At 41.1% G+C, this 20,107-nt stretch overlaps 1 protein-coding gene across 4 annotated transcripts in view; it reads left to right on the top strand.

Moving 5' to 3' along the window:
- MYO1B (myosin IB) overlaps positions 1-6,912 on the top strand; it is a 222,487-nt gene extending 215,575 nt beyond the window's left edge. For all 4 annotated transcript variants that reach the window (XM_044302812.1, XM_044302811.1, XM_044302809.1 and 1 more), the window contains 2 exons: positions 1,273-1,400; positions 4,659-6,912. In XM_044302812.1, the coding sequence (XP_044158747.1) occupies positions 1,273-1,400; positions 4,659-4,782 (252 nt within the window). In that variant the 3' untranslated portion in view covers positions 4,783-6,912. The remainder of the gene's footprint in view (positions 1-1,272; positions 1,401-4,658) is intronic.
- Positions 6,913-20,107: the final 13,195 nt, after the last annotated feature.

Genomic DNA, 20,107 nt, shown 5'->3' with positions numbered 1-20,107 from the left:
ATGATCTATAAGAGTGTATCGCTGTACAGCAGCGGTAACAGGAAGCGCATGGCGTCATAGCAACCAATTACGCCGTGCGCTCCTGCACTAAGTAGGATGCCAGTCCGGTATCTCACTGTCCGTGTTCCATGGACTTGTAAATGCAGCCTTACGCCTGATGTCATCAATGAAGCTGAGCTTCTTGTTCCAAAACTGTGTTTTCCTCTCTTCTGGACCCTCCTAGGCCCACCTAAAGGTCAGTACGCATGTACAGTTACCTCGTACTGCAGAAATGCAGCCAGGTATGTACATCACTAAGCAGTTTCATTACAAAGAATTATAGGGGAAGACTCCATTAAAGACCTTGCTTTCCAGCACTATCTACAGTGAGTCCATGCCCACTGCAAGGAAGTTACTGCATTTGCACAATATTCTGCTATAACAAGTGCCAGTGACGTGGGCAGAGTTCAAAAGAGGTATGTGACGTCAAAGAGGAGGGGCGGACTAGAAGGCAAGGTACTGAGAACAAGTGAATGGTTGATCTTGGGCTCTGGGCAAGAGGCATGCTTGGGTTCGTTGAACCATTGATGAGGTACCGCTAGGCACTTTGGACCTAATTTGCATATCAAAGTTCATTTTCTGGCATTTTGAAAGATCAGTAACCCAGACAAACCTACAGTTTTAATCATGTTACACAGCACTACAAAGCATTGCCATCGGTTTCATACAGTAAAAGTAGGTGACGGATTCCCTTTAGGAAACCTTCTGGCTATAAGACATAGTCTGAATTTTTCTTCGACACAAATCCCACCATCCCTTACATATTACCTGGCTTTATGGCTTAAACCAGAGATCCACAGTTGAGGCTGTCCTGTCACTAATGCATAGAGCTGCAGTCCTTAACATGTTGTCCTCAGGTCTGCTGCTGAAAGAACCACTGGGCCAAGGGAAGGAGGAGGACCTCAAGTCAGGGCAAATAATATTGTTTTGCCCAGGTATTTGTTTTATAATCTAATATACAGAACTATACTGTGTAGAGAGTTCAGAGTTGGGCTTACCTTTTACCATAAACTGGGTTATTGGGTCATATTATGTAATATGAAACGTGGCTTTTATGCAGTTACAGCCAGATGGGGAATTCAGAGGTTGTTAAATTGCTGGCAGAGCAGAAGCTTTCTTTCTGTGTTGACTCATCGGACTTCCAACATTTACAAATCTTATGTAATATTGCACATAGCCATTAGAGGACCTGTTCTGAATTGCTTTTACCGTTTTCAATCTTCCTACACCAAGGGTTCTGCAGCTGCTTCCAAGGGTGATTTCCTCTTCAGCAATGATCATTTGATAGAGATGGCTACCAAGCTTTATCGAACTACCCTGATGCAGACGAAGCAGAAGATTATTATAGAGATTGCAGATGAGTATGTATATCCATAGTTAATGTATTAAACATTGTGATATGGAATATGTTCAGGAGTCTAAATTCAGTCATTACTAGAATGAATGATCGTTTTGAAGGATTTTTATCAAAGCTTTATTTTTCCATCTGATCTTGACTGAACTCTTATAGGAAGTCTGTTTTCTTCAATAGATGGATAATTAGAAAATCAGAATATTATTGTTGCCTATGATCCAAGGCTTAAACTATATGGTGACTGCAGGGGCCTTTCCCTAAAATGTTTGCAGGACAGAGGAAAACTCTTACACTTTGATATGAACCCATTCAGGGCCGTCTTTAATATTGATTGGACCCTGGGCAAGAATTTACTTGGGCCCCCTGGATCCCCCCCCCCCCCCACCTGCACTTTGCTGTACTTGCTATACAGCATCACTTACCTGTCACATCCAGGGCCTCCAGATGACGTCTCCTCTCTGTCATCATCTTCTCCACTCGGTCTGGACAACTTCTCTCAGCCGCCTCGTCTCTGCAGAGTGTGACACACAGACATCTTAGCTCACATTCTATCATTATCCCCCAACTGGAGTCCCCACAGTGTTATCCTGCTGCTTGCTGTGCCCCCCCCCCCCCAGGGGTGTAGCTATAGGGGGTGCAGAGGTAGCAGCCCCTAGTAGTAATAGGACCTGCCTATAATGTCCCCTGGATTTGCAGTGCCCCCTGCAGTTATAATCCTCCCTCCACCATACAGTCCCATGTAAATAACATCACCTCCTCCCCAGCCGCCTCCAACGCACAATCCCATGTAAACATCACGCCCTACGGCTACTTTCACACTTGCGTTCCTGCAGATCTGTCCTGCACTTGTACAGGACGGATCCGCACCGATAATACAAACGAATGCATCCGTTCAGGACCGATTTGTATTAGATTTGAATTTCTAAGTCCCAATACGGATCTGTCCTGACTTACATTAAAAGTCAATGGGGGACGGATCTGTTTACAATTGCACCATTTTATGTCAATGCAATGGGATCCGTCCCCATTGACTTACATTGTAAGTCAGGACGGATCCGTTTGGCTGCGCAAGGCCATGCGGACACAAAAACGCTGCTTGCAGCATTTTGGGGTCCGCCTCCATAATGGAACAGGGGGCCGTACGGAGCCGAACAAATGCATTATGAATGGATCCGCATCCATTCAGAATGCATTGGGGTTAAACTGATGCATTTGGGGCTGCTTGTGAGAGCCTTGAAACGGATCTCACAAGCGGATTACCAAACGCAAGTGTGACCGTAGCCTAAACATTAATTCCCATGTACATAAACATCATTCCCCCCCCACAATCCACTTTCAACATACAGTCCCATGTAAATAACATCACTCCCTCACCCAGCCACCTCAAGCATACAGTCCTATGTCAATAACATCCCTCCCTTCAGCCCTAACATACATCCCAGTTAAATAACTACAACTCCCAGCATCTGCCTCTCCCTTCACTTACCTTTTCTCATGTACAGACATCACCATTAGGCTCCTTCTCCTCTTCACTCCGTCCAATCCTGCACTGGTCACATGATGGTGACATCATCCAGGTCATCCTATCACAGCCTGTTTTGCTGATCACATGACCTGTGATGTCACCGCAGGTCCTTCAGCTCTTCCCAGTGTAAGATTCAATTGTATTGCCGTTCTGTGTACGGCAATGCAGTTGTATCTAGCAGGCAGGCAGGACATTCGGGGCCTGGGACAAAACATCCCAGGCCCCGAATGTTTTAACCTAGCAACGCCCCTGGACTAGTGAATAGGAGTCAGGAAACAGAGCTCCCTTGGGCCCCCAGGAGCAACTGGGCCCGGGGCAGCTGCCCCTTTTGCCCTGTGGCAAAGACGGCCCTGAACCCATTAAAGGGGTTGTCTGATGTCACAAAAAATGTCAGATTCCACTTAATGCCTTACGTATATGATGATTTTGTAAAATGTTACCTGTTTCTCCCCTGATGCTCACTGCACTGCAGCTCTGGCCCTCCTCCTGGTCCTGTCAATAAGAGGGGAGGGGAGTGCCCAGTGCTTTAGAGTGAAAGGGCCTGTACATGGTGCACTTAAAGGGGTTGTACAGGCCATATATATTGATGATCTATCCTGATAGGTCATCAATATCTGATCAGCGGGGGTCTGATACCCAACACCCCCGCGGATCGGCTATATGAAGAGGAGACGGCACTCCATGTGAGCGCTATTTCCTGTTCATTACACTGCCCGTCATCAGTGCAATTAACAGGAAGCAGCGCTTGCATGCAGTGCCCCTCCTCAAACAGCTGATTCAGGTTGACAATGTGCCCCCCAACCAGAAAAGGTTGTGCACCCCTGCTCTAGATCACTACATGTTTACTCCTAGCTTATTAACAAGTACAATATAGAAAAACTAAAAAAAAAAGCTAAAGGACGTGGGAATGGTTAATGCCAAGGATTAGAATACATCAAAGATCATTTTACCTTTGATGTCTGATGTATGTGTTTGGCATGATAAAAATACCTGCACTAAATCTGGAAATGTAAAAAAATAATAAAAAAATAGAACATTTTAAGGGCAAATGTTGGTGATATTAGTGTTTATTCTTGGTGATTTATTAACATTACGAAGAACATAAAGTGATGAGTTAAAATACTAATCTGGGAGTATGTTTTCTTGTATGATATTTGTCTTGTTTGTGTCCCAGTACTACAGTACCTCACAAATTCATGTCTACAGTTTACATAACTGCAAACTATATAACATTGCAATACTTGCCTTATATTAATTTTGAGTATATATTGTAGACCAGTCACATCACTGGTGCATTTTACAGTTCAGCTGGAGTTGAAACATCACAGAATTTCCAGCAATTACTAAGACGGCCTTGGTAATTAGCATTTTGGTACGAATAATGTAATTTTACATAAAGAAAACAAAATCTTCCAATAGACAATGCGGCAGAGATCATTACGTTATAGGAGCTCGGCTAGGAATCGGTTCACATTGCCTTCAAGAGATTGGCTGTCCTATATGCCCAGAGATTTCAGTCGGTGCTGTGTAATGCGCCACTTCTGAAGAGAAATGGACAGGGTACATCTAAAATGGTCATTCTCTTTAAAATATACAGACTCCCCTCCCACGTGTACAGGAACCCAAGTTACAGATTGTATTGGTACTAGACCTGCTCTCTCATTGACAGTGTTGTCTAACCCTTTGTAGAAGCTGCTGTTCATAAGTGGTCACTTATAGAAGTCTTAATTTGTTTTCTAGGTTCTTGGTGCAGTTCAAGCAGGATAAAGTATGTGTGAAATTCATTCAAGGCACCCAGAAGAATGGAAACATTCCCACATGCAAGCGGAAAAACAATCGCCTTCTGGAAGTAGCTGTGCCCTAACAGTTCAGTCTTTACTCTATGGACATTTTCAGTTGTAACAGTGCAATTTTTAAGGGTATGGGGGTCAGCTTTTTTTAATTATATTTGGATTTGTGCCAAGAGAGGATGATAATGTGCCTTCACAATCTGATAGAAATGATCTTAAGAACATTTTAAGCTTTTATCCACAGTTTTAAGCAACTGTTTTATCTACTACAGTTAATCAAACTAGAACATTTCTTACAGACAAATATGCAGTAATCTGCCATCTCTCAAACTGAGCCTTGATTTCTTTGTGTCATTGTGACATGTGGAACCTCTACCTGATGGAATCTGCTGGTTCTGCTCCAGCTCTTATTGGAGCCTAATAGTTGTCCATGATGGCAGTATATTCATATGTCCTAATTATTCAAAAGGTTTTTTATTATTTTAGCCAATTTATATCTGTATTCCCACCTCTTGTATTAAACAAATGTCTCTGTAATTAAATATATATATATATAATTTTTTTGTTTGCACAAAACCAAAAAGATTTCTTTAGTTGAACCAATGAAAAGTAACTATTAAATGGTAAAGGAACATGAGGTAAAATGGATTGTGTTCTGCCTAGTGCAGGGTCTGAATGGGTGGAGTTTGGCACAAGGGCTCTCTGTAGTCCAAGTCCAGCAGTCCCTCAAGGCCCTGCAGCACTATAATATACGGTACATTTTGTCCTGTGTGTTCCTTTAAAAGGTTGTCCAGCCTAAGAGGCAACAACCCCAGTGGTTTTAAATAGTGCCCCTCTTACATAAAAACACTCTCCTGTCTGCGGTTCAGCCAAGCCTATGCTGTTGCCCCATTCTTGGTGGGTTTTATTCCCCACAAAACCATGAAGTGGCCAGGTCCTATGACTGGCTAGTCATAGGTCTCTGTGCTCACAAATCCTTGAATGGCATGACACTAGCGGTAGCATGCCATTCAAACAGGTGTGAACGCTGAGGCCTGTGATTGGCCACAGCAGTCACAGGACCAGGCCACTGCCTGGTTCTATGAGTGGTAGAAGTTGGCAGACATGCAATTTTTATTTATTTATATTTTTTTTTTTATGCCACAGTTTACTATCTGCCAGTCCTGGACAAAGTTTCATCTCCTTCTTTGTAGCATATTATTTTAATAATCACTAGTTGTACACGTTATTTTGTGTGAATAATATTGTGAGTATGAAGGAAACTGGTAACTTGGATGTGTTTACAACTGGATACTGTAATAAAAAATGAGACCTAGTGTCATTTTATTGTGACCTGATATAGAATTGCCCATCTTGCTGCCCATGGTTATATTACCTGGAATTCGTAGCTATACAACACCATGTAATGAGCCATGGTAGTTGTCTCTTTAGTGGCTGCATAGAGTTCTTGAAAACATACTTAATGATGATTTTAATCACCAAATTATTTGTCAAGTTTCTGATCAGCTTAAAAATCACGTAATGAGTAATCATTTTTTATATATGCTGGTTTCAAACTGATTTCAGTGGATCTTAACATATACAGCCTTGCTGGACATGTTCTGATGTGTCTTCGTAAATCAGATCACTTGGTAAGATGACCCTGCGCCTCTAAAAACAATTCATAGGCAGGGTCTCTAACCCCCTGGCACTTCCCATCTGGCAAAATTCCACATGTGACATAACATTAACTATTGCCTTTCATATTTCTGTTATTGTAATTAGGTTAATTGGCTATGAAGTGAGAAGGGATTATCGCTATGTAATGTGATAAATCCTATTCAATGTGCAATAATCATTCACTTTGGTATTTATATTTCACACTACTGTAATGAAATACTTGTGTAAGTATATTGCAATGACTGACACGTAATTTTTGTTGATTGTGTAAAATCTGTTCTTGTAAATGGTGTCCGGTTTCCTGTAGAAGAAGACTAAATGGTACAGAGGAGATTTGCTGGTATTAATTTTTATAATGTTATACTGTCTCATTATTATGCTGCTCTCTAACTGTTTTTAAGCCCATATTTTTTGTTTTGTTTTTTATTAGTCATGAACTTATAGAAGCTGCACACAAAAGGACCTGTCCTCTAGATCTGCATTATGACGCATTCTCTGTAATTTACTGCAATTAATCTTCCATAAACTATAGATATAACATGCAATGCCTTGTGTGCTACTTTTTTCTGTAATATCCCAACTTAATTAACATTTCATAGTCAAATTATACTGAAAAGTTATTTGTAAAAAAAAAAGTGAATTCTGTAGAATTGTTTACAAAAACTGTGGATGGCTTTCTGCATATGCAGTGCCTTGAAAAAGTATTCATACCCCCCTAAACTTTTGCACAATTTTTTCTTGTTACACCCCAAGCGAGTGAAAAATGCTACATGGTTTTCAAAATTTGTAATCAATAAAAATCTGGAATTTGTGGCGTTCATATGTATTCAACAACCTGTACTCTGATGCCCTTAAAATCTAGTTTGACCAATTGCCACCAGTAGTCTACCTGTGTGTAATTTATTTTCAGTATACGGTAACAGCTGTTCGGTGGAGGCTTCAGAGGTTTGTTAGGAACACACCAGACAGGTCAGGGATAATGTGGAGAAGTGTAAAGCAGGGTTAGATTTAGTTAGATTTATTAAATAAATAAAAACATCCCAAGCTCTGAGCATCTCAGAGTACTGTTCAATCCATCATCTGAAAATGGAAGGTATATGGCACAACTGAAAACCTACCAAGACATAGCCGTCCACCTAAATTGACAGCCCAAGCAAGGAAAGCACTAATAAGAGAAGCAGCCAAGAGGCCATGAGTCACTCTGGAGGAGCTGCAGAGATCCAAGGCTCAGGTTGGACAACTATTAGTCATGTAGTCCACAAATCTGGCCTTTATGGAAGAGTGGCAAGAAGAAAGCCATTTTTGAAAGCAAGCCATAAGAAGTCCCATTTGCAGTTTGCCACAAGCCATATGGGACACCTCAAACGTCGAAGAAGGTGTTCTGGTCAGATGAGACCAAAGATGAACTTTTTGCCCTAAATGCAAAACTGTGTGTGGCTGAAAACTAACACTATACATCACCCTGAACTGGTGGTGGCAGCATCATGCTGAGGGGATTATTTTATTCAGCAGGGACAGGGAAGCTGGTCAGAGTTGATGGGAAGATGGATGGAGTAAATACAGGTCAGTCCCGGTGGAAAACCCAGTAGAGGCTGCAAAAGACTGGAGACTGGTTGCAGAGGTTCACCTTCCAGCAGGACAATGACCCTAAACATACAGCCCGCACTACAATGGAATGGTTTAGAGTAAAGCATATTCATGTGTTAAAATAACCCAGTCAAAGTTAAAACCTAAATCCCATTGAGACTATGGCAAGATTTGAAATTTGCTGTTCACAGCTCTCCATCCAATCTGACTGGGCTTAAGTAATTTTGCAAAGAGTAGGCAAACAAATGTCAGCCTCTAGATGCAAAAAGCTGGTAGAGACATACCCCCCAAAAGACTTGCAGCTGTAATTGTAGAGAAAGGTGGTCCTACATTGACTCAAGGGGGCTGAATACAAATGCATGCAACACTTTCCAGATTTTTATTTATAAAAAACAAAAATCTTAAAACCATGTGCATTTTCTTTTCTCTTCACACATACTTGCTATTTTGCATTGGTTTATCAAATAAAATCCCTATAAAAACACATTTAAGTTTGTGGGTGTAATGTGGAAAAGTTCAAGAGGTATGAATACTTTTTAAAGTCCCTCCAATATTTTATATTATGAAACACTTTTTTTTTTTTTTTTTTGTCACTCTGTGGTACTTCAACTTTTGGGGATCTGATCCCCTCTGGCAATGCATTATAATACATTCTGTATTGTAATGCTTTGCCTTTGAGCTTTTTCACTGACAAAGTGCCTATGAGACCCAGGCTGGGGACTGCATCTCATAGGCTTCCGTAGAAGGCAAGTGCATCAGGTTGCCTTCTCGGCCATAGTTTCCCATTCACCCGATGGAAAGGAACCCCGTATCCTCTTCAAGCCCTGTGTATGCCACAGTCTGTGCTGACCACAGCCCCTGCCGCTGATTGGGCAGGCGCAGCTGATGCGCCCGCTTGATCAGCGCACCGTACGGCGCTGGGACTCAAGTTGGGGCCTGCAGCATTGTACAGGTACAGCGCTGGTATCCTACAGGTTAACTTTCAGTGGTACAGTTGTGCTAAAATTAAAACAAAAATGAAATTTTCTGATGGAAAAGTCTCTTGAATTTGGACAAAAATGATCTTTTGACATGTAGAAAATAAGGATTATTAACCACTGCTTTTTAAAGCAGTGATGTAAGTTTTTTGTATTCTCGCAGCCTTTATCAAGTCGAATGTTTGCATGTGACATACAAATACACTATTGCTTTATTTTTAAAGGAAATTTGTCATCAGAAAATGACATATTGTTTAAATCATGTTTTTATGTTAAACATATTTTTAAATAATTATGTTTAACCCTTTCAGTACCAAGCCATTTTTTGCATTAAAGACCAGCGCCAAATTTTGGAAATCCAGTGTCCTCATCTCGCAGCCAGTGTCCTCATCTCCATAGCAACCAGAGGGTGGGATAGACCCGGCCACACACTTCCTCGGCGTGTCCGGTTTCCTCCATACCCTAGGCAACGAGCACTCGGGGAACTGAGCGCCGATTTATTGATTGCTGTTCTGAGTTGGGGGAGGGGGCGGTCATTTGACGCTGGCCACATCACATGACCCATCAGGAGGACCTATTTAAGCAGGTAACCTGCTGGCTACAGGTTGCCTGTGATTGGTCTAGCTGCCATCACTAGCAGTTTCCTATTGTGCATTTCTGTGTTCTTGGACCTCGGCTCTGTTTTTGACCTAGACTTTGTGACCTCTTGGTTTCTGATTCCGGATTGTGTTTTGACCTAGTTATTGTATTGCTCCCTGTGCACCTGAGTGACCTCCTGGCTTTGACTTTGGCTTGCCTGACTGTTACTGTATTTCTCTCATCTTCTTAGGCACCTGCACATATCTAAGCGAGGGACTTCCGCCAAGTTGTATGCTGTCGGTTAGGACTGGCTGTGCAAGTAGGCAGGGACAGAGATGGGGTGGAGTTTAGGGCAGCACTTATCCCTCCCCTCTATTGTGACATCTGACCTGTCATTTGAGTCGCTATAAATCACCTTTATTTATCCAAAAACCTATATTTCCAGAAAATTTTCTAAATTTTTATTTCTCTGCTTTTAAGGCAGGGATACCTCACAAAATAGTTATTACTTTACATTTCCCATATGTCTGCTTTATGTTGACAATAAAAAGTAGTAAGCAGCACTACAAATCCCATCATGGGATAGAATATACCAGTGATCCTAGTACCTAAGAATTGGGTCCAGACAGTGGTGCCCACGGAGAAAAGGTCCAGGCTAGGGATCCCTTCAGATAGCATATAAATAAGGCTATCCACAGCATTCTTCAGTTTATGCAAAAAAAAAATTGGTTCTTTTTATTCCATCAGCAACATAAAATGCGACATTTCGACTTAAATAAGTCTTTATCAAGCAATGAGAGTGGGGTACATAGGGTGGTTAAATAGTGGGTGTGGAAACGGCCTCCCATGAAATAAGTGTTTATGTGGAGTGCTCTCCAACAGTGGGAGACCCGACCTGCAGCACTACACCAACAAAGGACAATATGGCAGCACTTAACCTCTTATTAACCTTCTTCTATTGTGGCGGTGATCGGAACAAGGTGCCTGCTCAAATCATTGAGCAGGCACCTTGGGTCAATGCGCAGGCTTTTAGCTGGTGCGGCGGCGCTGCCATCGGGTCCCCATGCGGCTGTAGGGGGGACCCGATGGCATGGAAGGCAGGGTGATGCCTTACTGAGCCATCGGCGCTGCCTTCCTGTGACGAGCCTGTGATATCCAGCCCCCTGGATCTCACAGCCAATGCATTCCAATACAGAAGTTTTGGAATGCATTGTAAAGGATTAGACCCCCAAAAGTTGAAGTCCAAAAGTGGGACAAAAAATAAAGTAAAAAAAAGTTGAGTCCCCCCCCCCCCCCCCAAAAAAAATTAAGTTTCAAGTAAAAAGACATTGGCTATCGCCGCATCTGTATTGACCGGCTCTATAAACATATTACAATACCTAACCCCTCAGATGAACACCATAAAAAAAAAAAATTATAAGAACTGTGCTAAATCAAAAAACATTTTGTCACCTTACATCACAAAAAGTACAACAGCAAGCAATCAAAAAGGCGTATGCCCACCAAAATAGTACCAATCTAACCGTCACCTCATCCCGCAAAAAAATGAGCCCCTACCTGAGAAAATCACCCCAAAAAAAAAATATGGCTCAGAATATGGAGACACTAAAACTTCTATAATTTTTTTTTTGTTTTGTTTAAAAAAAAAAGCTGTTGTGTAAAACTTGCATAAATAAAAAAAATATACATATTAGATATCGCCACGTCTGTATCGACCGGCTCTATAAACATATCACATGACCTAACCCCTCAGATGAAACATAATTTTTTTTTAAATAAAAACTTTGCTAAATAAACCCTTTTTTGTCACCTTACATCACTTAAAGTACCAATCTAACAGTCACCTCATCCTGCAAAAAATGAGCCCCTACCTAAGATAATCTCCCCAAAACTGAAAAAACGATGGCTCTCAGAATATGGAGACACTAAAACATCTTTTTTTTGTTTCAAAAATATTATTTTGTAAAACTTACATAAATTTTAAAAAGTATACATATTAGGTATCGCCGCGTCCGTAATAACTTGCTCTATAAAAATATCACATGACCTAACCCCTCAGGTGAATACCGTAAAAATAGCAATTTTTTGTCGCCTTACATCACAAAAAGGGTAATGGCAAGCGATCAAAGTCATACGCACCCCAAAATAGTGCCAAGCAAACAGTCATCTCATCCCTACCCAAGATAATCGCCCAAAAACAGAACAAACTATTTTGTTTACAAAATGAAATCTTTGTGTAAAACTTGTATAAATGAAAAAAAGTATACATATTGGGTATCGCGGCGTCCGTGACAACCTGGTCTATAAATAAACCACATGATCTAACCTGTCAGATGAATGTTGTAAATAAAAATAAAAACTGTGCTAAAACAGCTATTTCTTGTTAGCTTGCCTCACAAAAAGTGTAATATAGAGCAACCAAAAATCATATGTACCCTAAAATAGTACCAACAAAACTGCCATTCTATCCCGTAGTTTCTAAAATGGGGTCAGTTTTTGGGAATTTCTACTCTAGGGGGGCTTCAAATGGGACATGGTGTCAAAAAACCAGTCCAGCAAAATCTGCCTTCCAAAAACCGTATGGCATTTCTTTCCTTCTGCGCCCTGCCGTGTGCCCGTACAGTGGTTTACAACCACATATGGGGTGTTTCTGTAAACTACAGAATCAGCGCCATAAATATAGAGTTTTGTTTGGCTGTTAAGCCTTGCTTTGTAACTGGAAAAAAATTATTAAAATGGAAAATCTGCCAAAAAAGGGAAATTTTGAAATTGTATCTCTATTTTCCATTAATTCTTGTGGAACACCTAAAGGGTTAACAAAGTTTGTAAAATCAGTTTTGAATACCTTGAGGGGTGTAGTTTCTAGAATGGGGTAATTTTTGGGTGGTTTCTATTATGTAAGCCTCACAAAGTGACTTCAGATCTGAACTGGTCCTTGAAAAGTGGGTTTTTGAAAATTTCTGAAAAATTTCAAGATTTGCTTCTAAATTTCTAAGCTTTGTAACATCCCCAAAAAATAAAATGTCATTCCCAAAATGATCCAAACATGAAGTAGACATATGGGGAATGTAAAGTAATAACTATTTTTGTAGGTATTACTATGTATTATAGAAGTAGAGAAATTAAAACTTGTAAATTTGCAAATTTTGTATATTTTTTTTTTTTTATAAATAAAAATGATTTATTTTTTTATTTAATTTTTAACTCCATTTTACCAGTGTCATGAAGTAAAATGTGACGAAAAAACAATCTCAGAATGGCCTGGATAAGTCAAAGCGTTTTAAAGTTATCACCACATAAAGTGACAATGGTCCTTAAGGTGAAAATGTGCCCGATCCTTAAGGAGTTAAAGGTGGCTGGAAACAGCAGTGCACGAGACAAGGTACTGTGCTCCCATCCCTTTCCCAGAACCAATCCACAACATGCAGTTGTCTCTGGGGACCCCTGGGCCCCACAGGGGATACCAGCAGCCCTGGCAGATGGAAGCTCCTGCCCCCCTCCTCACTGCAGATACTTGGGCTAGCTCACCAAGCAACCTCCTCCCCCTTTTAGCTGCTGTATCTTCCCATTCTGTAACGGACCCCTCACATCCCTGGGAAGCATATCTTAGCCAATTACCCACAAATAGGACTTCTGGATTTTTATAGCTGAAGTTAAAGGAGCCTGCAGGGCCGAGATTGTCGCAGTCGGATCTGATAAGAAACACATTGTGGATCGAGTGGATTTGCTGGAAAATGCCCACAATGATGCAGGCAATACATTTCCGCTCTCCATATGTCTGTAACATCTCAAAATGCAGCCCTCAGGGACATGGGTCGCCACCTGGAGAACTTGGATAATAGGGGCCGTAGAAATATCATTAGAGTCCGGGGTCTCCCAGAGGCCACGGTAGATTAGAACCTCTGTCACCTTGGAGGGCATTTTCACATAGCTTTTTGAGGAACCGCCCACTCATAACATTAAACTGGACAGAGCGCACTGAGCACTTAACCACTTGCCATCTGGGCCATTTGCCCCCTTCCTGACCAGGCCTAATTTTGCAAAACTGACATATCTCACTTTATGTGGTAATAACTTTGGAACGCCTTTACTTATCCAAGTCATTCAGAGATTTTCTCGTGACACATTGTACTTCATGATAGTCATAAATTTGAGTCAATATATTTCACCTTTATTTATGAAAAAATCTCAAATTTACCAGAAATTTAGAAAAATTCGCAATTTTCTAAATTTTAATTTCTTTGCTTTTAAAACAGAAAGTGATACCTCATCAAATATTTATTACTTAACATTCCCCATATGTCTACTTTATGTTGGCATCATTTTGGAAATGTCATTTTACTTTTTTTAGGACGTTAGAAGGCAATTCTTAAAATTTATAAGAAAATTGCCAAAACCCACTTTTTAAGGACCAGTTCAGGTCTGAAGTCACTTTGTGGGGCCTATATAGTGGATACCCCCATAAATGACCCCATTGTAGAAACTACACCCCTCAAGTTACTTAAAACCGATTTTACAAACTTTGTTAACCCTTTAGGCGTTCCATAACAATTAAAGGAAAATGGAGATAAAAAATTTTAATTTCACTTTTTGGGCAGATTTTCCATTTTAATCCAATTTTTTCTTTAACACATCGATGGTTAACAGCCAAACAAAACTCAATATTTATTACCCAGATTCTGCGGTTTACAGAAACCCCACATGTGGTCATAAACTGCTGTATGGGCACACGGCAGGGCGCAGAAGAAAAGGAACTCCACGTGGTTTTTAGATGCTATGTCCCATTTGAAGCCCCCTGATGCACCCTTACAGTAGAAACTCCCAAGAAGTGATCCCATTTTGGAAACTAGGGGATAAGGTGCCAGTTTAATTGCTACTATTTTTGGGTACATATGATTTTTTTTATCATTCATTATAACACTTTATGGGGCAAGGTGACCAAAAAATGGGTTGTTTTAGCACATTTTTATTTTATTTATTTTTTACAGCATTCACCTGAGGGGTTCAGTCAAGTGACATTTTTATAGAGCAGATTGTTACAGACGTGGCGATACCTAATATATATACTTTTTCTTATTTATTAAATTTTTACACTAATAGCATTTTTTAAACAATTTTTTTTTTAATGTGTCCATGTTCTGAGAACTATAGTTTTTTTATTTTTTGAGAGATTTTCTTATGTAGGGGCTCATTTTTTGCAGGATGAGGTGACGGTTTTATTGGTACCATTTAGTGGGACATACACATTTTTGATCACTTAGTGTTGCAGTTTTTGTGATGCAAGGTGACAAAAATAGCTTGTTTTGACTTCTTTTTTTTTTTTTTTTTTACGGTGTTCACCCGAGGGGTTAGGTCATGTGATATTTTTATAGAGATGGTTTTTACGGACGTGGCAATACCTAATATGTATACTTTTTTTTTATTTGTTTCACTTTAACACAATAATAGCATTTTTAAAACCATAAAAATGATGTTTTAGTGTCTCAATGTTCTAAGAACTATAGTTTTTTTTTATTTTTTGAGAGATTTTCTTATGTAGGAGCTCATTTTTTGCGGGATGAGGTGACTGTTTTATTGATACCATTTTGTGGGACATACAGTTGCAAGAAAAAGTATGTGAACACTTTGGAATTATATGCATTTCTGCACAAGTAGGTCATAACATGTCATCTGATCTTCATCTAAGTCACAACAATAGACAATCACAGTCTGCTTAAACTAATAAAACACACAGAATTAAATGTTAACGTGTTTTTATTGAACACACCATGTAAACATTCACAGTGCAGGTGGAAAAAGTATGTGAACCCTTGGATTTAATAACTGAACCTCCTTTGGCAGCAATAACTTCAACCAAACGTTTCCTGTAGTTGCTGATCAGACGTTCACAACAGTCGGGAGTAATTCTTGACCATTCCTCTTTACAGAACTATTCAGTTCAGCAATATTCTTGGGATGTCTGGTGTGAATCGCTTTCTTCAGGTCATGCCACAGCATCTCAATCGGGTTGAGGATAGGACTCTGACTGGGCCACTTTAGAAGGCGTATTTTCTTCTGTTTAAGCCATTCTGTTGTTGATTTACTTCTATGCTTTGGGTCGTTGTCCTGTTGCAACACCCATCTTCTGTTGAGCTTCAGCTGGTGGACAGATGGTCTTAAGTTCTCCTGCAAAATGTCTTGATAAACTTGGAAATTCATTCTTCCTTTGACAGCAATCCGTCCAGGCCCTGACGCAGCCAAGCAGCCCCAAACCATGATGACCCCACCACCATACTCCACAGTTGGGGTGAGATTTTGATGTTAGTGTGTTGTGCCTCTTTTTATCCACACATAGTGTTGTGTGTTTCTTCCAAACAACTCAACTTTGGTTTCAGCTGTCCACAGAATATTTTGCCAGTACTGCTGTGGAACATCCAGGTGCTCTTGTGCAAACTGTAAACTTGCAGCAATGTTTTTTTTTTCGACAGCAGTGGCTTTCTCTTTGGTATCCTCCCATGAAATCCATTCTTGTTTAGTGTTTTACGTATCGTAGATTCGCTAACAGGGATGTTAGCATATGCCAGAGACTTTTGTAAGTCTTTAGCTGATACTCTAGGATTCTTCTTCACCTCATTGAGCAGTCTGTGCTGTGCTCTTGCAGTCATCTTTACAGGACAGCCACTCCTAGGGAGAGTAGCAGCAGTGCTTAACTTGATCCATTTATAGACAATTTATCTAACCGTGGACTGATGAACAGCAAGGCTTTTGGAGATACTTTTATAACCCTTTCCAGCTTTATGCAAGTCAACAATTCTTAATCGTAGGTCTTCTGAGAGCTCTTTTGTGCGAATCATCATTAACATTAGACAATGCTTCTTATGAAAAGCAAACCCAGAACTGGTGTGTGTTTTTTATAAGGCAGGGCAGCTGTAACCAACACCTCGAATCTCATCTCATTGATTGGACTCCAGATGGCTGACACCTCACTCCAATTTGCTCTTGGAGATGTTCTTAGTCTAGAGGTTCACATATTTTTTCCACCTGCACTGTGAATGTTTACATGGTGTGTTCAATAAAAACATGGTAACATTTAATTCTTTGTGTGTTATTAGTTTAAGCAGACTGTGATTGTCTATTGTTGTGACTTAGGCTACTTTCACACTAGCGTTCGGCTGTCCACTTGTGAGCTCCATTTGAAGGGGCTCACAAGCGTTGATCCGTTCTGAACGGATCCGTTCTGAACGGAGCCACCGTCTGCATTATATGAGCGGATCCGTTCAGAACGGATCCGCTCTGAACGCTACTGTGAAAGTAGCCTTAGATGAAGATCAGATGACATGTTATGACCTACTTGTGCAGAAATGCATATAATTCCAAAGGGTTTACATAATTTCTTGCAACTGTATGCGTTTATGATCACTTGGTGTTGCACTTTTTGTGATGTAAGGTGACAAAAATTGGTCGTTTTAACAGTTGTTTTTTTTTTTTTTTTTTACGGTGTTCACCCGAGGGGTTAGGTCATGTGATATTTTTATAGAGCTGTTTTTTACGGACACGGCAATACCTAATATGTATACTTTTTTATATTTTTTTCTATTTTTAACATTTTTTTTTATTCCTTACTAAAATTTAACATGTGAAACCTTTTTTTTATTTATTTTATTTATTTATTTTTATACACTTTTCATCCCCCATAAAGTCATACAAGACCTCTGGGGGACATTTACTTCACTTTTTCTTTTTTCTTTTTTTTTTTCCACTGTTGATTTCTCCTGTAACTGGGGCTGACATAGTAGCCCCAGTTACAGGAAAAATACACCCCCCAGAGAGGCTGTACAGCCTCAGTGCAGGGCTGATTGAGGTCTGTGAAAGACCTCACACAGCTCCTGCACTCTCCGGTCCCGGCGGTTACATGACCGCCGGGCCGGTACAGGAAGCGCCGTGTGAAAGAGGCCCGTGTGAAAGAGGCCTAAATGTTAAGGGCCTCAACTCAAATGTCAAGAGTAGACTTATGCTTTCAGCGTTGAAATCCCTCAAAGCAGACAGTGTTCATCCAGGAAACCCATTTTGACTACACTGGCTCCTTTTGCTTTGCAGCTCACCAATATCCCACTGCATACTCAGCTACCCATTCCTGCCGGAAGGCTGGAGTGGCAATTCTCATCTCTGCACACTGTCCCATTAGAATGGAATCTTTAGTCTTAGATCCTCAGGGGCGGTATGTTATTTTGAGGGGCATTCTCTTGGGTAAACCAATTACGATTTGTAATTTATGTGCCCCAAATACATCCCAGCTCCACTTCCTGAACAGAGCATTCAACAAGGTCTTGAAAAAGACTCCAACTCATTGGTCTTTTATTATTTATTTTTTTTGGGGGGGGGGGGGGGAGACTTTAATGTTGTTTTCTCTTTACTGGCCAGTGTCATTGGCGTCTTAATGACACCCTCCTTATCTGTTCAATACCGAGAGACGAGCTGCGAGACCATCTCAAATCCTACTTCGAGCCCAATAGAGGATCGGTTAACGATGTGTGCTGCCTGTGGGAAACCCTTAAGGCATTCATTAGGAGGAATTGCATTTCATTAGGTGCTAGACTTAAGAGGGATTCTGCAGCCACAGCCCAGTCTCTGAGGTCACGCCTGAAGCATTTGGAGGAGGTAATGGCTGCTCACCCCACATGCCATACTCTTAAACATATTGTGGACACTCGTGCCCACCTACATTGGACAGCCCTAGGTAGAGTTGACAAACTAATAGTATATACCCGACAACACTATAATGCTTGGGGGAATTAGCCTCACACCTTACTGGCTAAACAACTTTGAAACCGACCCCCACCGTCTAGCACACATGCCCTCAGGGGAGCAGATGGAACTGTTCATTACAACCCTAAGGAGATCTCTACTCGATTCTCCAACTACTAACCCGCCCTTTATAAACTCCCCACAAATGAGGTGCCCTGAGATCGTTTGCTACAGGCATATCTGGCTTTGTGTAACCTTCCTACCCTGACTGCAGTGGACATTAACGCCCTCAATGGGCCGATTACCTCTGAAGAAGTAGGGTTATTCATTGACCAACTACCTGAGGTGAAGTCCCCAGGCCCTGACGGCTTCCCTTATAAATATAAAGACTTTTAAATCTGAACTAGTCTCTCATATGATGATTTTTTTTTAAATCTGTTTCTTTCGGGTGACACTATCCAATTCTATGTCCCACTCCTATCTCCTTAAAGGGAACCTGTCACCTGGATTTTGTGTATAGAGCTGAGGACATGGGTTGCTAGATGGCCGCTAGCACATCCGCAATACCCAGTCCCCATAGCTCTGTGTGCTTTTATTGTGTAAAAAAACTATTTGATACATATGCAATTATCCTGAGATGAGTCCTATATGTGAGATGAGTCGGGGACAGATCTCCTCTCAGGATAATTTGCATATGTATCAAATCATTTTTTTACACAATAAAAGCACACAGAGCTATGGCGACTGGGCATTGCAGATATGCTAGCGGCCATCTAGCAACCCATGTCCTCGACTCTATATACAAAATCCAGATGACAGGTTCCCTTTAATCCCAAAGCCTGGGAAAGAACCCTTGAATGTCAAAACTATAGACCTATTGCGCTACTAAACTCTGACCTTTTAAAGGGGTTGTCCGAGTTATAGAAAAAAAAAGATATCGCACTGTAAATCTGATGGTCAGCAATATATAACTAAGCTAGGCAAGTTTTAGGCAAAAAATATCTATTTCCTCATTTCCCTGGTTATCTTCTGGCCCTTTGTTTACTTGCAATAAAAACAATATCTGCCCCTCCCCCTGCACTGCTAAGGGAATAAATACAAGTACTACCCAAGTGACATGTCTGACTGCTGGGAGCACACCCTCTTATAACTGGGGATGTAGCTGTGTTCAGAATTAAGCAATCACATTCAAAATCATGTTAAATAGGAGTCAGCATACACCTGCTATTATTTTAAGTGCCTCTAATTAAACCCAAATAAAGTTCAGTTGTTCTAGTTCAAGCATGTCAAACTCAAAGGCTAACATGGGCCCAAAAAACAAAATGTGGGCCGCATCAAAAAAAAAAAATTATATTTTTACAATATAATGCAGACGGATCCGTTCTGAACGGATCCACCGTCTGCATTATATGAGCGGATCCGTCTCAGACGGATCCGCTCTGAACGCAAGTGTGAAAGTAGCCTTAGGGGCGAGAACCTGGGATCTTTCATCCCTTGTCCTATTCAGCTCTATCAGGGTGAATAGGACTTCACACTGTCCCTGCTGCTCTGTGCCTTGTGCACACAGCATCAGGGATGTTACCATGGCAACCAGGGCTTCTGTAGCGTCCTGGCTGCCATGGTAACTGATCGGAGCCCCAGGCTTACACAGCTGGGGCTCCGATCAGAAGCTGCCACTGCACCACCAATGAGGGGGAGGGGAGAGGTCCCTGTGGCCACTGCCACCAATGATTTTAATACGGGGGGGGGGTTGAGAGGGACTGGCGCACTGTGCCACCAATGATTTTAATGGGATGGGGGGTTGAGGGGGGGGGGGCACACTGCACCACCAATTATAAATTACCCCTTTATACAGGAGGCTGGTACTGGCAGA

Source organism: Bufo gargarizans, chromosome 8 (genome assembly GCF_014858855.1).
Source record: "Bufo gargarizans isolate SCDJY-AF-19 chromosome 8, ASM1485885v1, whole genome shotgun sequence".
NCBI classification, from domain to species: domain Eukaryota; kingdom Metazoa; phylum Chordata; class Amphibia; order Anura; family Bufonidae; genus Bufo; species Bufo gargarizans.
This window is presented reverse-complemented; position numbering and strand designations above follow the sequence as displayed.